The sequence below is a fragment of the Lingula anatina genome, chromosome 8 (genome assembly GCF_051362555.1).
Source record: "Lingula anatina isolate TDL-2025a chromosome 8, LinAna3.0, whole genome shotgun sequence".
NCBI lineage: Eukaryota > Metazoa > Brachiopoda > Lingulata > Lingulida > Lingulidae > Lingula > Lingula anatina.
The window spans coordinates 6,535,429-6,560,580 of NC_141774.1; the positions used below are offsets into that span (position 1 = coordinate 6,535,429).

At 39.5% G+C, this 25,152-nt stretch overlaps 1 protein-coding gene across 10 annotated transcripts; it reads right to left on the reverse strand.

Annotated features, from left to right (window-relative positions):
• Positions 1–1,436: 1,436 nt before the first annotated feature.
• LOC106181541 (SCO-spondin-like) lies at positions 1,437–23,442 on the reverse strand. Of its 10 annotated transcripts, none has more exons than XM_086993952.1 (22): positions 23,298–23,438; positions 18,599–18,676; positions 17,129–17,178; positions 16,702–16,802; positions 16,226–16,285; positions 15,736–15,919; positions 14,894–15,130; positions 14,325–14,498; positions 13,245–13,376; positions 12,363–12,737; positions 11,503–11,673; positions 11,002–11,172; positions 10,448–10,618; positions 9,781–9,951; positions 8,371–8,541; positions 6,593–6,763; positions 5,908–6,078; positions 4,720–4,902; positions 4,045–4,221; positions 3,451–3,624; positions 2,668–2,835; positions 1,437–2,327 (listed from the first exon to the last, which is right to left on the reverse strand). In XM_086993952.1, exons 2-22 carry the CDS (start codon positions 18,607–18,609, stop codon positions 2,038–2,040), a joined length of 3,513 nt encoding a protein of 1,170 aa, XP_086850078.1. In that variant the 5' UTR covers positions 18,610–18,676; positions 23,298–23,438; the 3' UTR covers positions 1,437–2,037. The 10 variants fall into 10 exon arrangements, with proteins under 10 accessions (XP_086850078.1, XP_086850079.1, XP_086850082.1 ...); XM_086993953.1 differs by lacking the exon at positions 23,298–23,438 and adding an exon at positions 18,775–18,798; XM_086993956.1 differs by lacking the exon at positions 11,503–11,673 and having other exon boundaries at positions 23,298–23,442.
• Between the last annotated feature and the right edge of the window lie 1,710 nt (positions 23,443–25,152).

Sequence of the window (25,152 nt, forward strand, 5' to 3'; positions counted from 1 at the left end):
TCTCCTTCGGTTACTGAAAAAATTAAAATTTGACTAGCTGAATTATTGTTCTAAACCCTACCAAATGGCACCGTTCCTTCTCCAAAACACCAAAACGTCGTCAGTAATTAATGGTAACGGAGCGAGCGCGATGGATATAAAGAAGTCTGAGTCGCCGTCATCACTGTCATATTCAGGGCGAAGAAGCGTGCTTGTTGACTTAAGTCGCTGTCGGAACTTTGAAACTCGGATCGAAAAAAACGCAACCTGTGTTTTGTTGAGCATGCTAAATGCAGGGGCGGAGGCATATTTGAAGGGGGGGAGTCGACCCCGACCCCCCCCTGCTGAAGGGCCCCGAAAAAAATTGGCATTTTAGAGGGCGAACGGTGCCATTTGTTACGGTTTAGAACTATGATTCAGCTAGGCAAAATTCTTATTTCAAGAGGGGATCATACGTCGAAGGGGGGGGGGGGGGGTCTATAAATGTGTCGTTAACCTAAGACCCAATATACTGGTTCCTAGCTGTAATTTAAGTCTGATATTTCAATTTCAATAAACCAGTGTGTCCATTTTGATACGTATAGGTTACACCGTGAAATATCATCAAAGATACCTTTAGTGACCTTTAGTGGAGGCAGCTACGGCATTTAGTTTTTAAACAGTTTCCACATATTTTGATACCTTTATACACATCTACTGGTTCATCTACAATCCCTAACAGAAAACATAATACAAGCTAAAATACTTCAACCTCACCTCCTGATTTTTTAAAAATTCTCTTCAACAAACTGTATCAATAACAGAAATCGTACAGATATACGAGTATACAATACAAAAATCATGTTACTGTGTACTTACAGTATCGGGCCGCTGAGCCGCCATACATACACAGTGTTAATATTTCAGCGTGGCTTCCTTTGCCCTCTAGACGAGAATGCAGAGTTGTGTGGACATTTGAGGACCGCCTTGATGTGTCACCAGGTTGACACGACAACAAAGCTGCACGTGAGACAGTCACTGTGACTGCACGAAACAACGCCAGATGTGCGTTTTGTGTGCCATTTTTAAAAAAAAAAACCTTCGTCTTGTAGGGTCTAATTAAATTACTTTCTCTACTGGTATGCTTTATTAAACTGGACTATTAATCTTTATATCAACCGCGCGGCAGATTTAAGATTTTGAGAAAAAGGAACTTTTTTTGTGAGTGGAGGGGGAGGGGTGGAGGGGTAATTTGGATTAATTTGTTATAATTTGAGGGGGGGGGGGGGCATTTGTCTTGGAAGTGGTGTTGGTGTTGGTGGTGTTGGTGGTGGTGGCTGGGGGGCTGGGGGGGGGGGGGTGAATCCGCCCGCGAACAAAGAACAATATTAGCAATACGAAAAGACAATCTACACTGACTCGTAAGAAAGATTTGAAATGCCTACGCATCCAAACTAAATGAAATACTAGACAAATAATTCCCCAAAATATATTTATTGAATCTGTTTCTTAAGGTATAGAATGTTATATTACATAATGCTCAGTGAACCAATAAGAAAGGAGGTAAAACGCTTCTATTTGAAGGGATGTCACACGTACGCGTAAAATATATCAGTAAAATACACCACAGAATGAATACAGTATATTCATTGTTGTAAGAATCTTTCATGCTTTAAAACTTAAATGACAAATTATACATCAAATATAATTATCATAACTTGTTTAGCAACAGGCACATGACGTCGATTCGATGTCAAAGTGACACTGTTTCGAAATTATGATGTCAGAATGATACTAAGTGACTGTCGGAAAAATGTAAAACATTCCCAACCTAAGATATATAAATATATGTGCCCATTTGTAGCACTGAAGATTAAAGCTCATAGTAAAGAAAAGCAACATACGAAAGTCACAGAGAGAAAAAATTAGTTTCAACTCTACTGCAACGCATTGTCAACAATCAACCAGCCCTGAACAATTTACGTCAAAAGCACTCGGGTAATTTCGGCTGTTGCCGTCAATGTACGGCGTCACCCGAACCTAGCCGAGTGGCCGCGCCACGTCGAAACGACCTCAACCTCAGCAAGTACATCTATAGTTTATCTTCAGCGTGCCGGACAGCACCATGTCGCAAGGTCGCTTTATAACACAAGCGGACTTCCCGTTGCAAGATGTCTGGAGAAGTTTCGAGACAGAAGGAAGAGGTGAGCAGTATTCGGAGATACCGAAGGTGGAACATGCGTTGACAATGTAGACGGAGCCGCCTTGGCAGTTGAGGTAGACGTTGGGTACGGTGTAGAGGTAGGAGTACATGGAGACGCCGTTCCCGGTGATGGAGGAGCATGCGGAGGTGGACACGTGGGTCGTTTCTGAAACAAAATAGAAGTAAAAAGATTATGAGGAGTTATTAGATGATATTGCGCTATAATGGTATGTATATGTACATGTATATGTATTAATTGCAGATAGGTCGCAGAAACGTGACCTTTGTCAAAGCTTAATGGTCGAGCACATCCACATTACGTTCACATTATGTTCAATAAGCATATGTGATTACACATATACATAAGGTACCTTCTACTCTTTCAAAATTATAACGAAGACTAAGCTGAGTGGAATTAGTAGAGAAACTAGCCAGAAAAATATATGTGAACATTTAGTGTAAAATACATCTCTCTATGGCCCTGGAAGAGGATAATGATAACCTACCTCGACAGGGACGGACGCAGGGGCCGAGGTTGCATGCCGCTGTCTCCGTGTCTGAGCCAACGCAGGGCAGTAGAGGGTTGACGCACTGGCGACGTCTGCCCTGGATGCCAGGGCCGCACGAGGCGGAACATCGACTCCACTGCCCCCATTCTCCCCAGCCAGTAGGAACTGAAATGATAGATTTTGGAGGAATTATTGAGCAGATTATTGAGCATTGAAACCAAAGCGGTGCTCGTGCCTCCTTTCTACGACCACAGCGATGCCAGTTTCATGGTCGTACAAAGGACGCGAAAAGGACGCCGTCCAGTGTAAAAGGGGTTCTAATCGTTACTGAATAGAGTGAGCAATTTTGACTCGTCTTTAGTTAAAAACGACACGTTGAGTCTCTTTGGACAAAATTTACTATTTTTCCGATATGAAATTATCAAAGAAACTCGATTGCGTTAAATGCAATTGTGTTATATGCGATAGGTGGCTCCACTGAAGATTCCAATGAATGTGCTAGCTAGTAGGAATGCATTACACTAAGTTGTTTTAACGTTATTATATAGCTTCAAAGATTTATTTATCTATGTATATACAAAATTTAATAATAATAATATAATAATAATAATAAAACAAAGTGCCACTTCAGCATGAGAACCTTTTTTCTATTTTTTTTCGATACTAAAATGAAACTTTTCTCCATTTATATCAACTGTAGACGTTTATACGGTACGTAATAATACTACTACTACTACTACTAATAATAATAATAATAATAACAATAATAATAATTCCTACCCAAGCAAGGAAACACATTGCACGCCTGTGTCTCAACATTCGGGCCCTCACAAGGCAGACCTCCGTGTGCTGGTGCAGGCATGGCGCACTGTCGGGTACGAGACTGTACGCCGCCGCCACAGCTAGCAGAGCAGGACCCCCATCCACAACACCACGGGCCCCAGTTACCGTTTACTTTGAAAATAGAAAAAAAAAAAACGTATTATTGGATTGAGAGTATGAATAAACTGAAAGCAATAATAATAATAATAATAATAATAATAATAATACTTTATAGTAATAGTTTATTTTGTTCGAAAATTATGGGATCTAAACAAAGTGTCAGAGAGAGGTGCCTGAAATCGTATTCAACAAAATAAAATTATGGTGACTGTTCACAAGCTGATTTACCACTTTAAAATCATTTAAAGCCTCTACATGGATCCCATAAGTGTTGCATTATGCAATTAATAAAAATATAACACCTGACAATCCATGTCACTTTTAAATCGAAAGCGAAAGTAAATTTAAACAGCACAAAAGTATATCTATACAGTACAAAAGTATATGACTATGCAGCTTCTAAATCGAAAGCGAAATTACTTAAAATACTACCTGGGCAAGGGTTCTCGTTACATGAAAGGATATCGACCTGTGGGCCTTGGCAGTCCTTGCCGCCGTTCTGGGGGCCAGGGGCATTACAGTGTCTGGCCCTCACTGTGGCGCCACCGCCGCAGCTCTTGGTACAGGCCGTCCAGCCATTCCATACGTTCCAGTTACCGTCGACGATTACTGTCAAGAAAATAAATAAATGAAAAAATAGATAAATAAATAAATAAAATTTAAAAAGCATGTATTTTGCACATACCAAATACATTTATAAATGGTTGACTTTGGTCTTAGCGCCTTCCTTCATTTCGTTTATACCAGATGCCAAATGAATAAATAAATAAAAATAATAATAAATAAATAAATAAATAAATAAATAAATAAATAAATAAATAAACATAGATCTGTAACATGCCAGATGTAGGTATAAATGCCTGGCTTTGTTCTTGGCGACATTCTTTAGTGCGTTTATTCCAGCTTCTAATTTCCATTGAAGTCTCCACAGCTGTCCGTCCCCCCCTTCCCCCCTCCCCCCACTGTTCAGCACAATGTCCATCTCCAATGAACAAAAAAAAAAAAAAAATGAAATGTGTATTTGTAAGTGTCATTATAATTTAACGTCAATCAAATCACCACTGAATATCGTTTAAAATAAATATAACTTGTCAAATTCCTCTTTACCTAGACAAGCCTTATTCATGCAATCGGTATAATCTATGGCTGGTCCCTCGCAGGGTCGTCCACCGAAAGATGGCGCTGGTGCGTTACAAATTCTACCACGTGACTTCCTTCCAGGACCGCACTCGGCGTCACAACCAGTCCACGCTGCCCAAGCACCCCAGTTGCCGTCAATAGCACAGGGACCTGTGATAAAATGTGATGTAAATAAACTATCTCAAGATAAGAGGGAATATTGAATACTGAAGACCTTTGTGCTTCCAGGCTCTACCAATGACTCTTTTTTTCTTGCTTTTTCTCTACGCCCATCTGACAACACGGTGTGAGACGCCACCTAAATGTACATATATTGATTATTTGGATGTTATATATTCCAGGGTTTATTTTTTAAGCAAATGTGCAGTTCATTGGAAAAAAAATTGGATATATTTGGGCACTCGAAAAAGACAAGTCCAAAGACGCATTGACGTACGCTTGAAACCTGGCCCCAGTTTCACAAGAAAATTTAAGTCAGTTCCCTGGCTTAGCTGACTAGGGTTTCCATAAGAGTGCTGTAACACTGTGCCTGATAGGGTGAGATGTGGCCATGTGACCATGTAACCTTGGTAATTAAGTTCTTAGCCAGGGAACCCAATTTTTATGTTAACGTTGAAATTTAAATGCGTAGCACGCGATGCAAAATGTCGACAAATACGCCTAGGACTTCCCGTTGACGACAATTACGTTTCCCATGTGGAAATAATGGCGAGTTTTCCAATATTATAACAGATTGGGGAACAATGCATATACATGAATCTCTAAATGTTTCCACCCGTGTATCTTATTGAAGCAAAGCTAGGGAAATTCAGTCAAAATAACACAACATACTTAAAAAAGCTAAAAAAAGTCTATAAAATGGAAAAAAATCAGCACAAAACGAAACCCAACGCAAGGAAACTAAATCAAAAAAGTGACTTAAGAAAAGCATAAAATCTTGAATGAGATACAATTAAATCTAAGTTAATAAACGTATGTACTGGTTTCAAATTTCTCAAAACTTAAAAGTTGTATTATCATAAGATGATAAGCAAATAGAATTTACTCACTGTACAAACATACAGGTATTAGTACAACAAACAAACAAACAAACAAACAAACAAACTGACTAACAGACAGAAAGACATACACACAAGAAGGACAAGGCCCACTCACCCAAATTGCAAGCACCGATTTCTAGGTCAGGCCCAGGGCAAGTGAGACCACCAAAAGCGGGGGCGGGAGAGTTACAAGCGCGCACGCGCCTCCGCTCTCCTGGTCCGCACTGCGCAGAGCACGCGCTCCAAGAGTTCCACTGTCCCCAGTTCCCGTTAATTGGACAATTACCTGAGGATTATGAGGGATTAAATAGATTAATACGTAAAAGGTATGGCCCTGTAAGCAACCTCAAGTAGAGATCGTAAGCAATGAAATTTGAAAAAAGAAGAAAAAAAAGAAGATTATGGGACAAAGCAAAGAGAATAATACAGATGTGTATATACTTTTTAGCTATGGGATGAAAATAATAACTGAAGCACAAAGAGGTGAATGGGCATATTTTTACAAATTAACAGCTATCCCCAAAATTAGAATTAATTAAATAAGCAAACGTTTGATACAGATAAGGTATTTTGGTATTTTTTTTGGATTTGGATTAGGTATTTGACTAGATTAGGTATTGTTAGAAATGAGTAGTTTGTTAAGAAGATAGAGATTTGGTCAAATGGATTTTAGCATCGAAGTTCAAGTATCCAAACATACTGCAGTCATCGGTAAATTAACAAAAAGAGTCACTTTGTTCATGCACCCCATCTTAGAATCTAAAAAACCCCAGTGTCTTTGTTTCTCTGATGGATCTTACCTAGATTACAAACAAGCAGTTCTACACTAGGCCCCTGACAAGGAGCGCCGCCATATTGTGCTGGGGGAGAGTCACAAGTGCGCGTGCGCCGTTGCTCCCCAGTTCCACAAGAGGTGGAACACGTGCTGTATTCTGTCCAAGGACCCCAGTTACCATTCACGGGACAGAAACCTGTTAGATATATTAATAATTAGTCGGTTAGGTTTTTTATTATTGTAGTCGGGATTGTTGTACATATATTTTACCAGCTAATGATTTTATTGAAACGCAAGCAAAATTCTGACAATAATAAAAGCTGCATTTGCCTACAGCTACGCTTGCTTGCTCTTTTTAATTCATTTGATCTTTCGATTTTGTTTTGATTAAGCTTTTTTATTATGAATGGTTGTCTTGTGCGGCTTTGGGCGGTTAAATAATGTTTCGTAAACCGATAGAAATAGCTTTAGCTTTCTAGATTTCTTCTTAGCTGCATTAAAAATGCAAAATGCATACCAAAGAAAAGAAAAGCAAATGCATCTTTTGTGTAAAGCCTAAAGGAACAGATAATGAGATTTTGGTTTTTTATAGACATATTTTTAATTTCGATAGCCTTTTCTTATATATATCCCCGAAGATTATTTTATTGCTACTGAACATTGCTACTGAACAATGCGACAAACTGTTCTGGATTTGTAAATTGCAAGGAAATTTGAGAAATATGTTATGTAACTCTCAGCTTTTGCTATATAAACAAATAATTAATGAGCAAACAAACAAACAAACAAACAAACAAACAAGCAAACAAACAAACAAACAGACAGACAAACAAACAGTAACTAAACAAACACATAAAAAATAAAAATAAAAAAGATAAAGAGATAAGTAAAGCGGCTCTCTGTGTGATAAATTCGGATAATTTTGAAATTGTTTGTTTGGAACGCCTTATGCAAGTTAATTTATAGCATTCCTTAGACCACATTCTCAACGAATTGAGCCAGGCTTTACAAATCCTGAGAACTAAAAATGGCGGACGTACATGAAAGAAAAACCGCCTAATCTTTTAATAGTCTCTCCGCCTCTCACACGCCTCCCCACACGTCGTCCCTGCGGCCTTATGCAAGTTAATTTATAGCATTCCTTAGACCACATTCTCAACGAATTGAGCCAGGCTTTACAAATCCTGAGAACTAAAAATGGCGGACGTACATGAAAGAAAAACCGTCTAATCTTTTAATAGTCTCTCCGCCTCTCACACGCCTCCCCACACGTCGTCCCTGCGGGGTACAGTAATTAAATCTCGGCTCCGAACATGAATATCTCCGTGAATATCTCTGGTGATATTATCTCCGTAGATAGTCGATTCATTGCTGCTCTACGGGCCAATTCATTCCTTTTTCGTCTCTGTTTTGAAAGATAATAGAACAGAAGAGCTTTTTTCCTTCGATCGCCTTCAGCTGCCATGCTTTCTTCACCACGAGTTTAACTGATGAGCATGCGCACTTAATATTTCTCAGGTAGCTTCCGCATGGCGAACGGAGCCGAGATTTAATTACTGTACCCCGCAGGGACGACGTGTGGGGAGGCGTGTGAGAGGCGGAGAGACTATTAAAAGATTAGGCGGTTTTTCTTTCATGTACGTCCGCCATTTTTAGTTCTCAGGATTTGTAAAGCCTGGCTCAATTCGTTGAGAATGCGGCATTAGAGTTTTTATCCCAGAAGCTGTTCCTTTAGGACCAGGATGTAAAGGGCCGGATGTGAAGGGCCCGGTTGAGGGGATGCAGATTGGTCTATAAAATCACCTAGATTGCAAACGATGACTTCTCGGGCGGGTCCGGGGCAGCGGGCGCCTCCGTAGAGAGGGGCCGGGTTGTTACACAAGCGCGTGCGCCTTTGCTCGCCCGGGCCACATAATGTTGAGCAAAAAGAAAAGTCTGTCCACTCTCCCCAGTTACCATCGATAGCACAAGAACCTGTGTATAGTCAGATAGAAGATAGTTGCATTAGTTAAAGAATATGAAACCTGTTAGTTATACGTTGATGTTTGTGTGTGTGTGTGTGTGTTTTGTCTTGTTTAGTAGTTTGGTAACCGAGCCAACTTAAAAGGGAACAACATACCACGTGTGAATCTTGGTGTGTAACTGTGTTAGGTATTTTATATGAAAACTTCTCAGTATTTGTGTACTGTTTGCTTTATCATTTTAAGAAGCACGTGTGGCTGTTGCGTAGATTTGATGTGTGTAGTGTAGATGAGGCATGGTGTCATTAAGTGTGTAATGTACTTGGTAATAATGGTATGAGGTTAGTAAAATCCAGAGCCAAATAGGCAAGAAGGAGAACCCCTGTCCAACACCATACCCTTGCCCCAGTCTTTTCTTACTCAATGGCCTAGATAAATCTGGGTCAACCAATGACCTTGATAAATCTAGGCCACCCAATGACCTTGACAAATCTAGGTCACCCAATGGCCAAGAAAGATCAAGGTCATTGTCCTATCCGAGAAGATGTTGTGGCCACTTTTGTGAAAATGTTTCCACTCTCAAGGGCACTCCATACCACTTGAATCGGTGCAGATGCGTTAATATCCATTTATACGACGGAATTGACAACCCTGCAGAAGCTGTTTCAAAAATTGCAGGTGCAGCAATTTTTTGCCCTAAAATGTACATGTATGATTACGAAACATGAAGTGGACATGGAGGGAGTTTCTGTCCAGATATGTACATGGAGGGCCTATTTGGCTCTAGAAATACAACACTGCATAAAGCTATAGATTTAACAGGACACGAAATGTTTCATTGCCATAGAAACTGAGCATCTGGCCTTATTGATCAGAAAAATCAACAGCGGTGGACTGAATTTTTGTGCGGAATTTCTTCTGATTCAAACCAGTTGAAAAAAACATAAGGAGGTGACTTGATAAGCCCAATCGATGAAAGATTAAATAAAAAAACTTAACTGATCAACAAAGCGTTTACAGTATTGTTTCAACTATTGCCGTTACTTTTATATATCAAAGATCCCAATGTCTAAATCGGAAGTAAGGCGTTGCAATTCTTCGATCAATCACTCGCCGCTGTTGGTAAATTTAGATTTTTGAGACAGTTGAAGAGCCAACACTTTGTACGATACAAATCTGCATTCTCATTCCTGCAATCTATGGCAATGTGCAGTGCCGCATGTCAAAATAATTGTCAACATAAATGCATCACCCAAGCTGCAAGAGGTCACTTCCGCACTAAATCCCGGGCAGTCAGCACCGCCGAAAGCAGGGGGTGGAGAATCGCAAGCGCGCGTGCGTCGTTGTTCGCCGGGGCCACAAGTTCTTGAGCAGGCCCCGAACTCCGTCCATTGGCCCCAGTTGCCATTTACAGCACAATTACCTGAGAGAATTAAGATAGTCGGACTGTTCAGATAAGAAAGATTTTAGACGGAAATCGGGGAAACTGGCGTAAGCCGAAAAATGGCTCATCAACAGACCCCATTGCAATTTCCAGTCGAAAACAGTTCTCGTCTGATTTGACCTTGCCTTCCCGTTAATTTTCCATAAAACAGTTAAGGCCAGAAAATTAACCCTGAGAGGAAGAAGAAAGAGGAAATATACCAGTAATATCCAGGAAATGAGAACCCAATTAAAGCTTATCAGAGATCACCATTTCAGAATCCCTCTCCTCTCTCTCTCTCTTTCCTCTCTCTCTCTCTCTCTCTCTCTCTCTCTCTCTCTCTCTCTCTCACACACACACACACACACGCCCACAAACGAGCGCTCGCATATCTTTCCAACTCCTACTCGTACTCATGCATATGCTTATTCAAAAACCCCATTTGCAGTAATATATGGAGGGCAAACTTCCGCTCCGGAATTCGTGCCCTACTAACCAAGATTACAGGCGATCGATTCAGCGGAGGGTCCAGGACAGGTGAGTCCCCCAAACAGAGGAGCAGGTGAATCACAAGCGCGCGTGCGTGTCTGCTCGCCAGGGCCACAAGGCGCTGAGCATGCGCTGAATTCGGTCCATTGACCCCAGTTACCGTTGATGGAGCAGGCGCCTGATGGATAGAAAGCGAGAGTAAACAATGAAACAGCGAAATGCATACAGCCTCTCTCTAACTCTTGCGCTCGCTTGTTTTCCTTCTTCTTCTTATTCTCTTCCTCTCTTTCTCTCTCTCTGTCACACACACACACACACACACACACACACACACACACTTCTCCAACTTGTCTCCAACACCCTCAAGCTCTTACATTTTTATTCATCTCCCCACACAAATTCGAGTACATACATGTAAGTTCAAACACACGCATGAGCGCATCATTTTTCCCATGTCTCTCGTATATTTTTATTTATACATGCAGGCCCAATTTGCACAAATATACCGAGGACTAACTTTCGCTCTAAAATTATGCCTTACAAGGCTGTACATGTACTAACCGAGATTACAAGAGATCGATTCAGTGGAGGGTCCGGGACATGTGAGTCCCCCAAATGCAGGTGCAGGAGAATCACAAGCGCGCGTGCGTGTCTGCTCGCCAGGGCCACAGGGCGCTGAGCATGCGCTGTAATCGGTCCACTGGCCCCAGTTCCCGTTGATGGAGCAGGCGCCTGATAAAAAGGAAACCAATTAAGCTATGAAAATGCGAAATGCACACAGCCTTCCTTTCTCTCTCTTTCTTTTACACACACACGCACACACACACACGCACACACACACACACACACACACACACAAACACAAACGCAAACTCTCCAACACCAATAATACTATATTTTAATTTGTACTCCCCTCTTTGAATATCGTACATGCGAACACACAAACACACGAGTGTATGCGCACATCTTCTCAACCCGTTATCAAGCGTTAACAATATTTTTAGGCCCTGTTTGCAACAAAACTAGAGCAATCTTCCGCTTCGGAAGTCAAGACCTACTAACCAAGATTACATGAGATCGATTCGGTGGAGGGTCCAGGACATGTGAGCCCCCCAAATGCTGGAGCAGGAGAGTCACAAGCGCGCGTGCGTGTCTGCTCGCCGGGGCCACAGGGCGCAGAGCAGGTGCTGAATTCAGTCCATTGACCCCAGTTACCGTTTATGGAGCAGGCGCCTGATGGATAGAAAGCGAAAGTTAATAACGCAACTGTGAAAAAGCACCTAAGCAGTAGAGAAGTCTGCTATAGAATCAATAGACCTTAAGAGTATAAAACATTCAGTGTGCCTAGTCCGAAACTTTGATCGAAACTTTTGTAACAATTCACACGATACAGCGAACATAAAAAACATGTTCAAAATATATTCTCGAGCTTACCATTTTGACTGGATAAATAAAATAGTGCATTGTGAGTTAGTGCAATTTTAAGCCCAATTCCCAGAGAGAAATTATATTCCCCTGCACGTTTGCATCGGTATACAAAATTTGCTTTTGGTCTGGAGGCCACAACCTTTTAAAGAGCAATTCTAAAGACCGGTTTCGGCCCTGACTTTGTAGCCACCTATACGTTTTGATTGAAGGCAAATCCAGTCGGGTCCACCTTGCAACCCATAGCCCAGCCGAACTGTGGCTCATTTTAGTGACTAAATTGGCCCCGTATGGTTCCCTGGGCAGTCTAGCTGTCGTGGATGTATACTGTGCAGTGTTAGCCAGTTGACGACATGAACTTATAGTCTTGCTGACGTGCATTGGTCAACACTAGCATTTAAAACGAAGAAACAAGGACAACTGCAGCAAAGCAAAACTAAAAAGAAACTAGTCTTCTTATCTTAACCAGCAAACTGCAAGGGCGGTGTTGTACTTACCTAGATTACAAACAGTCTCTTCGTAATTTGGGCCAACACAGGGCCGTCCTCCAAAAGCTGGCGCTGGCGAGTCACATGACCGACCACGTGTTTGAATACCGGGTCCGCACGGAGCAGAGCAGGGAGTCCACACACTCCAGGCGCCATATCCACCATCCACGGGACAGCTTCCCACGGTGCAAGATGTCGTATCGACGTTTGATCCGGGACACGAGGCGCCTCCGGGGGAAGGTGGAGGGTTGTTGCATTCTCGGAAACGGTTCTGTTCGCCAAGGCCGCATGTGGCGCTGCAGAGGGTCCAAGCGCCCCAACCTCCCCAGTTGCCATCAGTGATACAGGGAGCGATGAAACAGTCGCGGCCTTCATTCGCCGGACCTTAATAATAATAATAATAATAATAATAATAATAATAATAAAAATAATTAAGAGTACGTGTAGTTTGTAACTGCGCTTTAGGCGTGATTTACTTGCACTGACGATCAATATATGTCACGTTAATTATATGTATATAAAGCCAAAACCAAATTTTGGATTAAGTCGATTTATGTGACGTATATACATGCATGTACGCTATAATCACTTACAGTTTAGACTACATATACTCGTGAAATGAGAAAAGCAATATTAGGGTGAGAAGTTTTATTGACACTCATTTTTAATAAAAACAATTAAGTTTATCACTGTATTATATCTCGAAAGGTACTAGTACATTGTCATAAATGCCTTTTTACAGGGGTAGAAAATACAAAAATATTGCAATAAATATACGTTGAAACATTTAACATAAAAGGTAAAACCATTCAACGTTGCTGAATAATATCTAAACATTAATTATAATAATAATAATAATAATAATAATAATAAGTCAAAATCTGTTATCACCTGGACAAGATAGCCCGCCATTTTGAGGGGCGGGGTTGTCACAGAGGCGCGATCTAAATTGTTGTCCTGGACCACAGGAGGCGCTGCAGGCGCCCCAAGACAGCCACTGCCCCCAGTTGCCGTTAATTGGAACTGAAAAAATTAAGTTAAAATACGGCAATCGATATTTTAAAATGCAGAATAATGTGGCAAAGAAATGGTATCAAGTTCTATGGTTAGAGTCATAGTGGCGACTAATCTCTGTATAGAATAAACTTAGTAATTCTCCTTTGTCTTCATGGTACACCCTACATATGTATATGCAACGCCGTTCAGAATATAAATGTCTGTAAAGGTATATTATATTCGTTTAATAATGTCCTAAAGTCATATTTTATTTCTTTATATCCGGAAACGCTACTTGTCTTTCTCCATTAAAACCCTAAAAACGATACAAAACCCTGAACTAAAAATACACGCGATGTTTCCTTTTAAATCCCACAGGAAGACGAGGCCGGCTAAATGACGTCAATATGACGTCATCTGCCTTCTGGTTAGGGTTTTTGGTACAAATTGTTAGGATTTCATAGTGATAGCATCTTATTCTCTTTTTGCCATCTTACTAGACGATATTTATATTCTCTGAACAACTGATTATCTGCCTAATGGTGGGGTAATTGTACTCATGATAAGTGCTTAAAAAGGAATAACTGTACTTGGTGCGTCCGCCCCGTTCTAATCTGATGTTGACTAGATTAAGTACAGGTAAGTACTGTAATAAGCAATCGTCTGATATAATTTCCAAGGGTAGACAATATGCAAAAACCATTTAATTGCATACTCTGTGGTATATGCAAATATACCTAGTTCAGACATGCTCATTATTTTTTCATTATCTTTAGTGATAAGGAAGAGAGTGAGTGCACCTTAAGTAGCCTCATGCATTTAAACTGTACTACAGTGTTGGGGCAAGGATTAAGGCACATGTACCCTATTGAGTACACTGCACGGCGTGTAAAAGCTTTGTAAATTGAAACGAAATCCAGTGAAATTGTGTTAGGTGAGAAAGGACAATTGTGCCGGAAGTGACGTTGGACTTACCAATGCAGGGTTGAAGGTTACAGGGGCGGATCTCTTCATAGGGGCCCTGGCACGTCTTGGAACCCTCTCCAGACGGGGGAGGACTGTCGCACAGCCGGGTACGCACCTGTATAGCCTCGCCACATGTACGGTCACAGAGGGACCAGGGTGTCCACTGCCCCCAACCTGCGTCCACTGGAACGGTATTAAATCCAATGTGTTGATATAAACATGTAGGCCTACTGGTAAGCTAGAAACAGGGAGCTTTCAATATTGAAGAAAGGATACAAAAAGAATGGCAATGTATGAATAAATGACAAAGAAAAGGAGCTAATCACTTTGGTAATTAACGTTTAACTTCATCCAGAAAAATATGTACTGTAGTACTTGGCATCCAGTTACTTCACAGGTACCTGCTTATCAAAAAAATAATAAATAAATAAATTATAAGAATTAATAAATTAATGAAAAAACAAATAAAATTACAAATGTAAGTAAAATAAATGAATAAATAAATAGGTTAATTAAAAAAAAAAAAACGATTAACAGGAGACTACATTGATATTTCCCCCAAAAAAATCAAATCTCACCGTGACAGATAACTTGCGTCAAATTAGACCGGATTCTTGCGAGACCTCCGAAATCGCTGACGTAAAGCACGTTACTTGACGGGTAGGCAATGGTCTCCAGCTCCGCCAAGACGGCGTCGCCGACACCGATCGCTACAACCGTTATTCCGAGAGCGTGGACAGTAGGAGCGACGTCAACCACGGGCGGTCCGGTGTTTGACCGTCCGTCGGTGATGACGAAGGCGACTTTTCTTGTCCCTGAAATGAAAATATGTGATAACTGAGTATCGCTTCATTTATGATTATACTGATGATAACGACATTCACTTCTTTCATAGCGCATTACATTTAAATGCACTTTATAAGTATGAAATATAAAATTCAAAAGAATTACCGGTACAATACTAAAATGATAGACACCTCATTTTAAAGTTTATTCATAATAGACAATATTCATAACACTTTAAAACGATATGTTTTTAGAGAGACTTCAAAACCATCAAAATCACTTTTAGCTCTGATATACATGCATTTGTTCCATTATATTGGGCCATATTGGATTAAGGACCTTTCTGCATGAAACTGCGCATCGCCATCCAAGTAATTCCTTAGTGGCCTACTAAAATCTTAGTGAGTTTGAAATATCATCTACTAGTTGTGGTATTCTGGTGGTTTGTCGCCATTCTGACTAGGAACGCTTCGGACCAAAAAGCAGCACAACCATGGTTTAGACACAGTAGTTATCCATCTCTAATCTCCTTATAACCTTTATCTGATGACGAAAATAAAAAAAAAATCACTAGAATAATAAAAAAAAAACTCTCGATCCAGGTGATTTTTCTGAGAGAATCGGTTCGATTTACCTTGCCTCGACCCCAAATTCGGATCCATGATGGCGTCTCTCATCTTCAACAGGCCGTCACCCGTGTTGGTCACTCCGCCGAACCACTGCATGTCCTTAATGGCCTGAAGCAGCTCGTCTTTGTTTTGGTATCTGTTTAAGTTAAACATCACCTTGGCGTCGCTGGAATACCGAACCAGACCGACCTAAAAGAACAATAAAATGTGAACAAGGGTGGGATGTGCTTACACAGTTTATACCTGTACAGTAACCGTACATGTATAGGACAATAAAGTGCATAGCGGGTGAAAGTATTATCTTCCAAAAGAATAAAACAGAGGATTGCGTAAAATTATTTATGCCTTGTTTGCAAAGTATCATATCACTGTAATTGTATGTTAATAATTTTACAATAAGGAGTAAGAGAGAGCATGTGAGCAATTAGGTTAGCATTTATCAATTGTTATTCGAGGGGCAATTAAAATAAATGATAAGAAAAAAGGAAAACCGACCTGAAGATTGTCCGTGCCTATATCGAAAGGTTCGATGACGGACGACATGAAGTTGGTTGCCTGAAGTGGAAAAAATATAAAGATGTAATTTTGAATCCTGACACGAAATTTTTATTTGATCCTGGCGGTTGTGGGGAGGGGAGGGGGGCATCTCAGAGCGCATTCAGAACAAATATGGCCGACCCACTTGAATGCTTGTTGCGTATTACCCGCGGGGAATGTGTCTAATTATGAACAAATCTATTTACATATTATTTCCAGCCATTTACCTTAAACATCTAGGGTTCAGGGATGCGTGTAGAAGATGATTGGTTTTGTTTTGTTTTATTTTGCTAGTTGTGCATTCTTGTGGACGGGAATCGAAGGGGGTTATATGTCCAGTTTGCTAGTCCAAAGCATGTGACTGAGAGTTCATTCATAACAGGGGACTAACAGACTCACTGAGAAGTCTGCCGCTTAATTTGATTCAAAAATACCTGTTCCCATCCAGCGGAGCCCACACTCGCGGATCCATCCATAACAAAGAATGCGTCGACCGGCGTGTACACACAGTGTTCGCCAATCGGAATCTCGATATCTAAAACATGGAATGGTGTAGTGAAAAGTGGAAAATCATAAAAATAACGGGAAAGCAGTTAAGTTTAGGAGGAATCACGATATCTAAAACTAGGAATACTGTGCGAAAAAATGGATATCTGGACTCCGAAAAATAGCAGTGGTATAAAATAAATGGCATAAAAATCTGAGCGGAGTCTCTCGACACATACTGTACTTGGTAACGGTAGTCCTTTTAAGTTTTATTCTATCATTTACAAACGGTTACTTTGATTTTTTAGATACGATAGAACTTGCCAAAGTGCTATACTGTATATTTAGAGAAATAAATCTACTTCGTTAACTTACTCTGAGCACGCGCAAGGCAGACGAGTCCAAGAAACACAATGACGAGAAACCTGAAATGTTTGCAATGCATTATGGTATATGTAAACGACGCACAAAAAATAATAAAAACGTGTATGAAAAGTTCACTCAAAACAGGAAGATACTGCGTCTAATTCAGCAATATTATTATTAAAAATCCAAGCATTTGCGCAAACGACATTGTAATAGAACACATTTAAAGATATTCTACTGGAAAACGCAGTCACGCTTGCAGAATAAACCGCTGCATTTACACAGATTATCGCATTTTAGTCGCCCACGTATCTGGAAATGTTGCCCTCAGATCAGGCACGGCAGACATATCATAGTACAGGATTTGGATTTGTTCGAGTGTCGTGGGCTGAATTAATAAAATAAAGACTGGCTTAGGGCTCAGTTCTACTGAAACTATCGGTCTACGTATATCGATTCAATTCCGCGGGGAATCTCTCTGAATGGAATCAGATTAAAATATAAACACGCCTCTTCTCGTTTCCAGCGTTCTCGTACAATTCTCAGTCTTTAAATGATTTTTCCACTAAGCAGTGCACATATAAATCACGTCAGTGACGCAAATATTTTGTGTCAAGTATTCACGATTGTTTTCCATCACTTTCAATTGCTGTTGATTTTACCATATTGGAGGCCTCTATATATAAAAGTATAAAACTGTAAAAATAATGGGGTAAGTCAAATTATGCAAATATTACACTAAATATGTGCGTCACTCAGTACGTAACTGAAATATTAACTTTTTCGTGGAATTACCTGAAAATACCCCTTTGTATCATTAAAAAGGAGCCATACCGTCCTTGCGTGATGAAAACTACTATCTACACCACACTCCAAAAACAATTACCAGTCCCACACAAAGCAGCAGAGACGCTGAGGTAGGGCAATTTGTTTTACCGTACTTATATGATAAGAAACCCATTACTGTTGGCTTACTAGGTGAATATATAATTTGCATTAATGATTTCAGTGTGTACCAGGAAATGCGGTATGAATGACAGGCTAAGATGATTTTTGAATGTAGAATAAGGTCAAAACTGGAGTTTTCAACGAGAGCAAATTATATTACTCTTCAAAGTTACAGTTATTATTTTATATGTATATTTTAAAGTAGGCGTAGATAAGTAAGTTTAGAGGTATTTAAATAAGCGAAAATTCAAAATGAAAAGTGATATGTTGACGAACAGAAACACAGTATTAAAATGACAAATAGATGCCCCGGCGAATCATTCCATACAAACAGCTAACCAGCTGACTGACTCTCTAACTACACTTTACACGCATGAAGCGCTTATTTAATAAATCAATTTATATTCTGATGAAATAATACTTCAATAAATGTGGAATAGAAATATGACCAAAAGCTTCACACAATCTATTATCTTGGGACAGACATTGTTTGTCGCTTTGAAAGTCATCCGGCCAATCGGCCAATGTTACCTTGCCGCCATCTTGACTTTGGTCACGTGACGTTCTCAACCTTCTCACTGTTCACAACTCCACCCGTCCGACGTCACGCTGAAAAGAAAAAGAAAACAGTTTTGATATTTTGTATGATTAGGCAAATGCAAACAACTCAGGAAAAACACAGAAAACGTATCAACCCCAATACTTACCACACGAATAAACATGTACGCCTACCCTGTAGTAAATAAAACTGTCAACAATATCATGGGGTAAATTGTTCCTCTTTACAGACCTACATGTATCATCCACTTTATGTACCCCAAAAAATTTCAATAATCCCTCATTTCATTTCCTTTCTGCAAAATTTCGTGCGCAGTGCATTCAACTTACAGCGTACGTGCCAACCCAGAATGGACTGCTCAAGAACACAAGCGCGCTTTTTGTGCGAACTATTTAACAGAACTCTCGATGTGACGTCAAATGTTAATTTATAAGTCATTTGTATCACATTAAAATTGAATAGTCTTTTAAAATAATTGTAGTACGGTACAAGTCACTTGAAGGACCATTTAACAGAAAAAAATCGTTCGAGACTGAGGCTGGGCGTTACAGACCTAGAATAAAATTGACCCAAATTATGACAATGACAATAGGTGTCCTCCTCTATTCTAATGATTTTAACGACACCAAGAGTATGAATTTGTTTGAAAGATAATTGGCATGAGTATACCTTTATTATCGTAATTTGAAGCGTTAAATGTGAAGGTAATGTACGACGAATGAACTCGGGGTCAGCTCGTTAATTAGAAGGCGTAAAACAACGCGCATTAGTGTCAAAGTTTTATGATGCAGTAATAAGTCACCATCGTGTAATTCACCGAAACAGACGGTAAATATGGGGTTAAAAGGTGGGTGACATCGAGTTAGGGAGGACGTTCACGGCACTTGGTCATCATCCCTGACCGCGGCCCTTTTCAGACCCCTTAAAAGAGCCAGTCAAGGACATCACGTGATATACCCTACCGCGGTCAGTAAAGGTGAAAAAATTCAAAATAATTTACCGGGAACTTCCCTTAGACGTCCTCTGAGGTTAGGGTGGGTCCCATTGAAGCATAATAATTTCTAAGTCGCGCAAATAGTAAACAAGGACATTTTAACTATAAAAAGTAGAGCACGGGGATGGAAAATTACCTTGGTTTTGTCTCGTTTGTTTTACGTAGGCCGTTTTATTTGTTACACATGTAGTGGGGGGGGGGGATCGTTGTGGCCCCCTTGATTCCTTAATATTTTTGGGTGGGTCGAGTATATTTGTTCAGACAGATATGTCGGAAGTGTTGGTATTTGGGGCTATTCTTACCCAAGACTCATCGTATTCGTTATTATGACGTTTTGACGTAGAGTAAAGAACTGAGAAAACTAAGAATCCGTGACATGACCTTCGTTTCGCTCAATATATCAAACGAAACCTGTCACATGAGGTTAAGTAGGCAAAGATAGGCTTTTAAATGCGACACTTCTTCCCTTAAAAGGGGGGTGACATCGAGCTGGTATGACGTCTGTTGTCATTACGCTAAGAAGATGAGGTTGTTGTGCGCATTTGAAACGAAAACTGTAAGTGACACGCGTTTTAATTGGAATATATCACATTACTAAAATATGCTGATAAGCACCGCAAATCAGTAGGAGAAAACGTACATATGTATATATGTATATGCGGATGGGTGCCAACCACACGAAACATGACAAGCGATTACGGTCACACATATTTGCCACATAAGTTTTAGTTTATTTTTAATGACGACAAGGAAATAAAACGCGCTGTCCTTCAGGTTAAAGTGCAGCGTTTAAATATAAGGCGACGCTCGTACCCCGGACAGCGGTCATCAAGATAACAACGAACCACAATGGTCATTAAAAAAAAAAACACGTTGTTAACACAACTCATAAATGGTTCTACAGAATAAAATTGAGGGAGCTAAACTGAAAATGTAACATATTGATTCAGGAGTGTTGAAAAACATGCCGATATTTGTGGTCAGAATGATCTCGATGCAATTACTGTCATGGTTAACAACTGACGCTTTTAACATACTTTCTGCTTTTTTTCTCAGCTATTATTCGCAAGAAACAGACTGAGCTTTAAATTTTCCTTGTTCGATAAAAAAGGTCCATCTCATTAAGCTGCTTAGATTTAAATTAAAGCACCACCGATGCTTTAAAAAATTATATTTTTGTTGACATTGTGATCAGTCAGTCGTCTGCTAAGCACCACGCCTCTTCTTCGTTCACAAGCTTAGACGTCGTCTGTACCGGTGTGGTCATTATGACGTCACGTAAGACGCTTTGGGAACTACATTCATCCTTGTTAATGTAATGGACGTCCTTGGTGTGTCTATTTATCTACGCATATTCCATATTCAACGGTACCAGTAGATCCATGGTAGCGTTGATAAGTAACAGTGTCATTTATATCTTAAGACATACCAAGTGGTACTGTACCTCTACACCGTACGTGGTTTTCATCAAATACGTTAGTTGTAAGTTCTTTAAACAAGAAAATAGGGGACAGGGGCCTAGTTGAAAAGTACCACGACTACGCCGTGTGCACCAATTCAGAATTTACATATACAACTTAAATTTTAATGTACATGTAGGAAAGTGAGAACTGTGGTGGACTTCTTATCTTTTTATTTTATTCCTGAACTTGGCTGGGAAACTAGTCGTTATCTTGGACCAATTGCAACGCTACACTTTTGTTTTATGAATAAATAATGGCATTATGTCTGTATTTATAAGACCGTGACTAGTCGTTAATTGATGCACACCTTAACGGCTCATGTGACATTTCTCACGTACATGTGAATTTCACGTATAACCGAACGACAAGGTCAATCATTGAGTTACAAATGCATGGAAATAAACCAACTCAAACAACGCAACATTTTTTTTATCTTACGGGTGCACTTCAACAAATGCCGGTGCGTGTTCTTATGGAGCCTTTTTTATTTGGCGTTCTGAATTATATTTTTTTTTAATTTTGCCTACTCCTTGAGTTGAATGACCCTGAGAAGTGATACGTTTGTATAAAGATAAAAAAACGGGGCGATATTCCTCTATTAGGACATATTTCCGTCTGTTATCATCGCAGTAAAACCACACACCTCTGAATATTACTGTGGTCGACTGGTGATACAAAATGTTTTCACCGCATTAAATAAATACGACAAGACATCTATTTTTCTATTTTTATAATCCTCCCCTCATGAAATATGAAAAAAAATTATACATGTGAAAAGTGACCAAGCCCAAAAGAATTTTAACTGAGCTGAGATATTTAGAATTGCGCTCTATTAAATCAGGCAGAAGGTTAATTCTCGACTTGTGTGCACTAACGTAATACAACACAGTGTATGATACTCCATATGTATTTTAGAAATAAGTCAAAATTTAAAACGACTTGAAGTCATTTAAGACAAATTCCTATTTTACCTTATACACCTACGGGATAACGACCCCTGCACTATTGCAGAGTATTTTGATAACACGTAGTTGCCATTTGGAAAGAAAATCACACCGTTCACATATTCAAAATCAGACGAACCTTTCATTTTTAATCAAATTTTTATCCAATACATTTTAAACCTATGACAACCCTTTGTTTGTGATTTCTTAAGATTCTCATTTCAGACACATTCCAAACTACGTGCAATTAATTATGAATTATCCAAGAACTACGACGACAGTGATAAAACTGTCCGATCTTAGTAATTTAGCACCCTGTGTGTGATGACACCCATTTTCACCGTTATGTTTAATTTATATATGTCCGTTAAGATGGGCTATCTACACAAAAATGTCTCTGTCCTTGGTGAATACATATTCATACGTTTAATTCTTTGCTGCTTGTTACACCGTATTATTTTGGTCAGCGACTTGCGGTTACTTAAAAATACTTACAAATTAAGATTTCGGGGGCCAGCAGAACCTGCAAGTGTTATACGGGACCACCAAATCAAATTAAAAAAAAATCGTTCTTGTCTGTTAAATTTATCTTTCCATTTATACGTTAGAATATTTATCACGTTGGCCATAATCTAATTATCTGAAAATTATATACGTACTCTCACTCTCATGAGATGTACTGTAGTTCTTGGCTTAGCATAAGATGTTTATAAATAGATAAATGAGTCTGGAAATGTTAATTCTTTTTTTCCAAAATTCACTTTGCTTTTAAATGGGAAGTGAGAACTTGTCATTAACTTTCTTGGACCTAGTTATCCCATTTTGATTGTGGCACCCTACATTTTTCATGCAACATTTAAAAGATAAGCGGCATACCGAATACCTTTTTCGCGATAAAACCAATTATCAATGTAATCTTTATAGTTTAATCCAAAAAAATGTTGCGACAAACATAGATATCCTCAATACCTCCCAAGAGATATGGTTAAGATCCTACATTCCAGAGAAACAATTTAGGGCACGAAATAAAATATCTCTTCCACAGAAAGTCCTTTTTGGCAAAAAATGCCGCAACAAATAATTATATTAATACTAACTCCTAATATCAGAGTTAGCTAAAAATGACAGTAGAAAAGCATTAAGAACGTAACTTCTCTTATTTTCATAATTTTTCAGCTAAAACATACTTATTTCATACGTTTTTTTCATTGTTTACAATGAAACATTTCTCCTTTGCTTTCTTTATAAAATGAATACACCAATAACTCACCTGTCCAGGGGTTCCGTATTCTCTGAGTGCGCGCTAGCGACTGAATCTCTCTCGCCTAATCCCTACCTCTGTCAGGGGCCAGACCTAGTTTAATATTCAGCATAATTAAGGGGTGAGGAGATGGGAGATGATATCTTTTTTTCTGATAGCAGCGAACGCCGTAATTTCGGCCAGTGATAATTTACGGAGAATGAAGACAGCGCATGTGCAGTGTGTCGCCATCTGGCGGTATGTTTAGCCAATTGTAACGTAAAATGTTGACGGAAGAATTTTCCATGGTTTCACACACACACACACACACACACTTTCTCTATCCTTTTCTTTTTTTCCCCCAAAACCGCGCTCCTGGTATTTCCGGGTCTGAATATACTGTCTTTATAAAAATAAAGATAATAACTTTGTTTATTATTCACGAGATTTAAAACAATCCCTGCGGTTGGTAAGGGGTTGGGGTAAATTTGTCCTGGGTGAGGGGGTTTTAGTGAGGAAAATGGTGAAGTGTGGTGGTGGGGGGGGGGGGGGGGGGCGGGTCTGAGGGTTGGGCGATGGGGGCAGAAATATTGTATAATTTCGGCTCGTCAGGTCTCACTGTAAAATACATAAAATAAGTAAGAATACGACGTTCATTGGATAAAAAGACTGTGAAGCTGGTGCATTCTCTGAGGATCCGACCACATGAATAATTTTACAACCTGTGTGGGTACAACTACAGAACTCTTTTAATACCACAGGCGATTATGAGCTTTACCGCTGTTCCTTCCCGGTCTCAAACTTTTCCCACAACTCAACGATAAATCCCACAACTCATATATACTACAAATTACTTCCCCCCACTTCGCAATCAATGAACCACGATACCTATTTAAAATAATGTTCTAATCGCGTGTGGAGGTGAGAGGACCCTGAACTCGTGTTGGAAAAGAAGAAAAAAAAGGATAATCCAAGAAGGTAATCTCTGTAGGGTATAGTACCGGTTCCCCTCGACACTGTTTGGTTATTTGATAAAGTAACCATGTTGTTTGTCATTATCCCGTCACTTACCTGAACCAACCAGCGTGACAACAGAGATGACCACTCAGATTAAGTTTTCACTGTCCCCAGACTTCCTTAAACTCGTGCAATTTTAAAAACACGTGAGTTGTGGGTACAGTTTGCTTGAGTACAATTAGCATGAATTCTACAAATAATAATATTATTAAGAGTAATGTCGTGAAGTCTTGTAGGCCCACGGTAAAGCGCACGCGTGTTTCAATTTCGTAAACTCAAGATAAATATTTTATGAACCGACGGGCACAACTTTCTTCTAAACGTATTCTATACCTCCGGATTAAACTAATATGAATGCTTACTGATCATGTTTCACTCTACAGATTTATTAAAACCATTTGATCATTGATAAATTCATGAACAGGTACAATAGTAGTTGATAAAAAGTTCTGACTGAAGAAGAAAAAAATATTAAAGGAAAAATATTATCATAACGACTCCTTTTTCCGATCTTCACAAAAAAGCAATATTCATATCAAAACGCGCCGTGGTAATTACAATAATAATGATAATGGTTATTGTGAAAATAATAATAATTTAATAGCTATTCAACAAAAGCGAGTAAACAGAAATATATTATTGTGATAATTGCCAAAAATCTTTTTTAAAATCTTGGGATCAGTTTGGTTTGCGTTTCCCGGCATATAATTGTGGGTCTTCCAAAAAATAATTATATTTGATGGCGAAGTTACAGTTATCAAGTGACCTGTTGTGATTGGCCTTCCTTGTACTGTTCTTTTGCTAGCTTACAGCGCCTCATACGGCAGATGGGCAGTGTCCTCCATAAGCAGCTGAGCACGCTAACACC

Coding starts and splice junctions, on each gene's coding strand:
- LOC106181541 (XM_086993952.1), bottom strand. Junction 10,619..11,001: donor ATCGATCTCTTGTAATCTCG/GTTAGTACATGT, acceptor TCTATCCATCAG/GCGCCTGCTCCATCAACGGT. Junction 6,764..8,370: donor AGTCATCGTTTGCAATCTAG/GTGATTTTATAG, acceptor TATATCTAACAG/GTTTCTGTCCCGTGAATGGT.